Source organism: the organism of the source record quoted next, unplaced genomic scaffold (genome assembly GCF_019419815.1).
Source record: "Pyrus x bretschneideri cultivar Hongxiangsu unplaced genomic scaffold, Pyrus_bretschneideri_v1 Contig11, whole genome shotgun sequence".
Lineage (NCBI taxonomy): Eukaryota > Viridiplantae > Streptophyta > Magnoliopsida > Rosales > Rosaceae > Pyrus > Pyrus x bretschneideri.
In genome coordinates, this window is record NW_025999402.1 from 741,859 (window position 1) to 749,116 (window position 7,258).

Consider the following 7,258-nt stretch of genomic DNA (forward strand, 5'->3'; position numbering starts at 1 on the left):
TTAACAATGAAACCTACTCTAAGGGAACTTGCTTGCAGTTGATTTGATCAAACTCATCTGTAAACAAGTTTGGTGTACAACAAAATGATTGCTTGCTTGTCAAGAGAAAATTTGTGTTGGGTTGCCAGAATTGAATTTTTCACTCTTCGTCACAGAATCTCCCTCAACTAAGTACTGGTTTGGTATTGAGATATTTTTATAAAAAGTGGGTATCAAAAAAAACTGAGCTCAAAAAAGTGTTCGGTAAACATATAAAAACAGCTAATTTTCACAAATTTGAGTGAAAAAAAGCTAAAAATATGAAACAACAAAAATGAGCTTATTCTCACAGCACAACAGAATCAATTTTTTTTCAAAACACAACGATACCAAACCAACCATAATTATTAAATCCCATCAAAGTTGTATTTTCTAGCCTTATTAGAAGTGCTTTTCTTTTTGCGTCTACTGCTTTAATAATTAGACATGGCCTTGGTTGTTATTACAACTGATACCATGTGGAGCTCACAAGCCAAGAAATTTTAAAGTCATGTAGTCGAGTGGCAATCCAAGGAGCATTTGGGCTCAAATGTCAGTTTTAGGCCTATGACCCGACATTTCCAAGAGAACTTTGCTGTGGCATATGAGCCCATTTGACTGGATTTTATCGTAGGCTAGACCAAACAATTTTAATAATATACTTGTTCAGCCCATTTCAACGATTCGACGAGCCCACTACCTTGGTCCAGTTACCCAAGATAGGCAAGTGGGCCAAGAATTGGATTTCAATCGGTCTCTTAAATATGTTGAACACCTACCTAACCCGACTCTACTTATTATTTGATTAAGTACGAATCAACTTAATTAATCAAGCTCGTAACAATTTGTCAACCTAACTACCCAACACACAAGCATCCAAATACAATTTCGATAGAAACGAAATGGATAAAATTAACAGAAATTTCATTCTATAGCTGGACTGAAAATAGATTCATGTTCCATTAAAATCCAAACTAAAAAACATTAAATTTTAGAAATTGGTTAACTAAATCTACCCAACCACCACACCAACCGACCAATTTACATGAATCCCCAATCCGATACCCAACAACCTAACCCCCGAACCCGTACAGAGTCCTGCCCTGCCTCTTGAGCGCATAGACAACGTCCATCGCCGTCAGTCTTCCTCCGGGCGTGCTCGGTGTAAGTCACGGCATCCCGGATCACATTCTCCAAGAAGATCTTGAGCACTCCGCGGGTCTCCTCGTAGATGAGGCCGCTGATACGCTTGACGCCGCCACGGCGAGCCAGACGGCGGATGGCGGGCTTGGTGATACCCTGGATGTTGTCCCTCAGCACCTTTCTGTGCCTCTTGGCTCCTCCCTTGCCTAGCCCCTTGCCTCCCTTGCCGCGTCCAGTCATTGCCGCGGAGATGAAATTAGGGTTTGGTTTGGGATCCGATATCCGAATTGAGAGAGCGAGGCATTGCGTCGGACAGGTTAGGTGGAGGGGGTTTATATAGAGAGGTTTGGGAGCTTTGATACGTGGGTTGTGTTTCTTTACGTGAGATTTGGGGGGAACGCGAGGACTGTTGGATTGGGCGCAATCGACGGTTAAGGGTTGCGATCCGTGCCGTGGGTTTGGGTGATGGGGGACCGTGGATTGTGTTTGGTTCGACGACTGGTGTGGAGTTTGTAGATGCTTTGCGGACTGTGGGTTCACGAGGACCAATGACGTGGCGAGTTTTGTGTGTTTTCGATAATAAGGACTGTGAACCGTTGGATATAAGCGTTATCTACGTCCGAGAAATCGGGGTGACTCGGATTGAGTTGATGCTTGAAAATGGTTCAAGTTCAACTGCAAGATTGAAAATCCTTCCGATTGATGTCTGAATACCAAACGAGACCCCAAGGACAAATGACTCACTTCCCTCATTGTTCAAGAAAATTTGCACGTAATTTAACTCTGCGGCAAATCTGTATTTGCCGCAGAGTTCCAAATTAGACGAACGAACGAAATAAGTCATTATTGTTGAATTGCAATGATTAGTCTACATGGGTTACAAAAGCACTCTAAATAATCACGACAATACAACGATTCACTTAAATCCAATGCGTAGAGTAGAAACGATAGATCCGAGTTCAGGTTGTCTCCTATACATACTCGTGCAGTTTTCCAAAATGGTTATCATCGAGTAGCGGTCAGCTTGACATGAGTTAACAGCCTCTAATCTCTCCCATCCGTGTTAGAATCCCTGACACGTGCCTCTTTGCTTTTAGTACGCCCCAAACTCCTTGAGATTCTTGTTCCAACCCGTAACCTGTGTTCAGATTCTACAATGACAAAGTCAAACGTTAAACTGGTGATTCTTGTCAACGTAACTTGAATTTTTTTGAGATTGTATTCAGCTCACTTTGGATACCAACAATTCTTACAACAAGGAAGGAAATGAGTCTAAAATTTTGCTAGAAAACCAACCTCTATCATCGTAGTCTGCTTTTCTGAGACCCAGATTTGCTGCCTGAAAACATGCGACGCATGCAATAATCGGCATGTATTACAGTAAACCAAACCAAGAAGCAGATTAAATCCACAAAACGGTAGAGGAAACTATAGAGTCAGTAATCAATGAAAGAAACCCGGAAAGCACCAAGTTAAAATCAGTATCAAACCCCCAGTTGCAGTTTATTCTATTGATATATCGCCAGCTAGAGAATAGCAGAAGCAGTCAACTTTAAACGCTACTATGTTTAGGAGGGAAAAGAGTTGCCAGCTAAATACAGTTTATAAGGGACAAACCTCTTGATGGTGTTACTACAGGTCGGTCATCCTGAATTCCAGTAATGTTACGATCCTAAAAATAAAACCCAAGAGAGTGTCAATGTACCTTCAAGCTAATAATTAGTCAGACTACAAAATTATGGAAGTAGACATAAATTATAAAAAGAAATTATGTAGCAAACCCCCCTACATAGTGTGGTACAAGTACGACTCAAAAGAGTTATTTTTCTTTTTGGATAAGTTGGTGTAATTTTGATAAATCAAACCCTACTACATATTTTCCACCTATCCACCAGTGAGTGTGCAGCATACATAGTTGCAGGCGAAAGCTAACATAAAAGGAAAATGAATAAAGCAAGAAAGGAAAGGTAGGGAAAAACCAAGTCATAGACTGCCGCTTGATTCCGCCAGAACTCCATGGTGGGTAGAAGTAGTCTCCCTGCAACATAGAGAAATCACATTTTTATAACTTTCATTGTTTGCTGATACACTGTCACAAACAAAATCAATTAAACAAAGTGATATTGACAAAAAATAATAAATAAATAAATAAATAGAACAGTACAAATTAAAATTCTGTTGTTTTAACAAAATACAAAACTGAAAATACTAGAGAGACATGTTCCAAATGCTATGAACCATTCATTTGAACAGAAGTGTGCATCCAAAGTTCCCTCATATATCTAGCCATGGTAACTATAACTGGGCTTGTGTATTTCATTTGGTGATGATATTAACTGACAGACTAAGGATACATATAGTAAAAGAAAAGTAGAACCGTTGTGTGATTGAATGTGTGTGAAGGGGGAAGAGAGAAAGTGAGTCGCACAAACTAACCTGTTCTGGACCGTTTCAAATTCAAAGATTCTGGAGAAACGATAGACACTTTCTTGTTCTCCTCTGGAGTGGGAGATTCCTAAGCAGACGTTAAAAAGTCAACATAAATGTCATAATAACAAGACCATTGGAGATACGTGACAATTAACTTGCTTTTACTACAGCCAGCTTACCGCAGCATCAAAGGTTGGTTTCCTCTTAGCTTTCTTCCTGGGTGTGTTTTCCTTCTTGGCATCAGTTTTTCCTTCTCCAACTGCAATATTGGCAGTTTTTCTCTTACTCTTTTTACTGGATGTGTCTTCTGTTTTGGCGTCAATTTGTCCTTCTCCAACTACAATATTGGTAGTTCTTCTCTTACTCATTTTTCTGGGTGTGTTTTCTGTTTTGGCGTCAATTCGTCCTTCTCCAACTACAATATTGGTAGTTCTTCTCCTAGTTTTCTTCCTGGATGTGTTTTCTGTTATGGCGTTAACTGCCCCTTCTCCAACTGCAACATGAATTTGTCAGTTTGATTAGTTCAAGAGAAGGCCAGAGGGTGAAAAAGCTTATCAAATTGTTCCCAGCATGCACCCTACCTTGAGCTGTTGGTCCCTGTTTTCCAATGCCGGTGGGTTCCAAATCTTCTAGACAGTCAAAATCTAGTCTTTTTATCACGTTCCCGCCGTTTGGTTCTTGAAGCTCTGAATCTGAAGGCTGGGACATACTTCTCCCTCCTACTTCACAATAATCATTTTTTGAAGTGTCGCCCAGAGTTTTAGGGACTGTGGGCACAAAATCCACTATAGTTGGTTCTTGAAGCTCAGGATCTGAAGGACGGGACATACTTCCCCCTCCTACATCACAATTATCATTTTGTGAAGTGTTGCTCAAAGTTTTAGAGACTGCCGGAACAGAATCCAATGTAGTTGGTTCTTGAAGTTCAGGATCTGACGGACAAGACATACTTCTCCCTCCTACTTCACAATTACCATTTTGTGAACAGCTCACAGTTTTAGCAACTGCTGGAACAGAATCCACTGTACTTGGTTCTTGAAGCTCAGAAGCAGAAGGATGGGACATACTTCTCCCCTTCCCCTTATAATTGTCATTTTCTAAAGTGTTGCTCGCAGTTTTAGAGACTGCTGGAAGTGGAACAGAATCCACTGTATTTCTCTCACAGTTCAATCCACTTTCCAGCATTTGCTTCTCTTTCCCCTTACTACTTAAAAGATTTGACAAACTTCTGAACAGTTCACCCAAAGAAAGTCTTGGATCTTCCTCTGATATGTCCACTTTCTCTCCAGACTGAATAGTTGCAACCGATGCTCCACCAAGGTTCTCAATGGCCTCTGACGCCACACTAGTTTTTGTAATCTTATTCTTCGTAAAGCATCTGGATACAGGTTTCTTCTGATTGCTTTCCAGATTCGTTGGTCTACCAATACCCTGAAAATCTCCTGATCCAAAATTCGCTCTTCCTGTTTCCTCCTCAGCAGCATGCTTGGGCATGTCATCAACTTCTGTGTCATCAACAGCAACATTTATAAATGGCTTAGAAGATTGCTTTGTGACTTCAACACCATGCCTATCTTCAGAGGAGAGCTGTTCATGTGGAGGTTCTTCCAGATCAAAATGCACAGCAGTCGGAGCAGAACTTTCTGTGCCTGCATCCACTCCTGAGAAAGAGAGAAAATATTTAAATTACTAACGTAGAAAATTAGTTTGCGAAGAAAATTTAGGAATGAATAGTACACATTTGGATATTTTAATGTGTTACTTCCCGGAGGAGCAGCTAACTTGCCTGAATGAGAAGTACTTTCAGGACCAGCTCCAGCAATGCTAGAATCTCCTCCAAAGAACTTTACAACACATTGTTCCCAGTCAGGAGGAAAGCCAAAAACAAAATGACTAAAAACCTGTTTAGGATCAGCCGCAAACATCATTTGGGAATGTCCCAAATTTTAATGATATAAGATGGAATCCCAAACTTGTAACTTGTGAGAATATGTTAGTCAACAACAAAAAATTACAGGTCGACCCTTCTACTGGTTAGTAGGGCTCATAGCACGAACAAGCAAAGCAACGGCTGAATTGGCCAAAGTAAATTTACTAGACTTTGATACAGACACATTGAGTGCTCATCATTCACTTGTGCTTGTAAAACCAAGACAAGGGTAATTTCGCATTCTCCATAATTATACTTAATGCCGATATTCATAGCTAAATACTAAGTTACCATTAATTGATTGTTCAAAGCATCAATATCCCAATATGGATCCGAATTAATGACGGTTCCCAATACTCAGTAACTACAGCATTTGTGAGTCCCCAACACTCTCGAATGCATATATTTTTCAACATATCCAGTCAAACCCAAAATTCACAACTAAATTTGTACCGAAAAACATTAAAACACAATATTCGCAATGTCAACCAAAATCAGTAAAGAAGAGCAATATTAACAACTATCGAGTACTACCTCAGACGGAAACCCGTTTTCGATAGTCTTCTGCTCGTTTATGAACCCTTTGATGGCTACACAGATGCCATCCACCGTCTCCAGAGTGAAAATATCGAATCTTTTACTTATTGGTGCAGACGAAAACACTCTCCTGGCTTCGTTCCTGAAATTCAACAGCACAATTAACAATTAAGTCCTTCAAAAACAGAATTATAAAAACTAAGAGCTCAAAATAATCAAATTACAAAAATCAAAATAATAAAACCCTAGATCAGTGAAATGTATCTCACTCTCTAGAAGTCACGCCGGCGACGGCTAGCCCCTTCCCTCCGACGTCATTTTCGGCTATAATCAACCACCAATCGTGCAGACATACCTTTAGAAATTCAAAAAAATATTTTTCAATAGTTACATATACACACACACACACACATACATACGAAATGACAGAAATTAAGTTGTGGAGAAGTAGATAAAGGAGTTACTGTTTTCTGAAAGTAGGAGCCATCAGCGTTGTCGCCGCCGTGGACGGTTGGGTTCGCGGCAGGAGTGGAAGCCATGGCTCATGAGAGTGAAACTCGGGTAATGGGTCAATCGGGAAAGACGAAAATAGGGCGCGATTGTTATATTTTTTTTTTTTGGGAATACCTCAGTTTACAACTTTAAAGTTTTTTTATTTTTACCATTTGGTATATAAAATTTTTTTCGTCCTGGTCTAGCACCTAAAATTATAATTTTGTGACACTTTCATACATCCGTTAAGTTTTCCGTTAGAACTTCTGCAACTCACACCCTCCCTTCTCTCCTATACAACCCGCACCACCCTCCCTCATCTCCTCTGAAACCCAAACCCACCTCTCTTACCTCACCTCACCCCCAGTCCCTCCCTTCTTTCTTCTGCCCCCACCCAACGCTCTATACCCGACCCACCTCCCCTCCCTTCGCTCTCCTCCATCCTCTTCACCTTCACCCTTTGCAAAAACCCTAATCCCCAAAATCTAAGGAACAAAAATTTGAAATATGATCCAGAGCAACTACGGTTCGCGAGCCACTTGAGGAGAGAGAAGAACAGAAGCAAGGGAGCCACCACGTGCCATTGTCGGAGTCCAGTGGGGTGGTGGTAGGGGCTAGGAATGCTTAAGAATCAATTAGTAATTGGGAATTTATCCAAAATTGGGATTTGGGTCAACTGGGTTTTTTGATAAATTTCAGAAATTGGAT

General features: G+C 40.5%; 2 protein-coding genes across 3 annotated transcripts; both read right to left on the reverse strand.

The window, feature by feature from the left end:
* Positions 1-954: 954 nt before the first annotated feature.
* Positions 955-1,500, reverse strand: LOC103931078 (histone H4). The gene is given in 2 exon segments (XM_009340492.3): positions 955-1,158; positions 1,160-1,500. Coding segments are annotated over 2 exon segments (309 nt in total). The 5' UTR covers positions 1,402-1,500; the 3' UTR covers positions 955-1,091.
* A 479-nt stretch (positions 1,501-1,979) lies between these two features.
* LOC103931077 (kinetochore-associated protein KNL-2 homolog) lies at positions 1,980-6,790 on the reverse strand. 2 transcript variants are annotated; one of them, XM_048573571.1, is made up of 11 exons: positions 6,523-6,790; positions 6,328-6,413; positions 6,056-6,200; positions 5,378-5,435; positions 4,173-5,252; positions 3,771-4,084; positions 3,598-3,676; positions 3,141-3,199; positions 2,779-2,833; positions 2,458-2,500; positions 1,980-2,312 (listed from the first exon to the last, which is right to left on the reverse strand). In XM_048573571.1, the coding sequence occupies exons 1-10, from the start codon at positions 6,595-6,597 to the stop codon at positions 2,463-2,465; spliced, it is 1,989 nt and encodes a 662-aa protein (XP_048429528.1). In that variant the 5' UTR covers positions 6,598-6,790; the 3' UTR covers positions 1,980-2,312; positions 2,458-2,462. The 2 variants fall into 2 exon arrangements, with proteins under 2 accessions (XP_048429528.1, XP_009338766.2); XM_009340491.3 differs by having other exon boundaries at positions 5,378-5,492; positions 6,523-6,789.
* Positions 6,791-7,258: the final 468 nt, after the last annotated feature.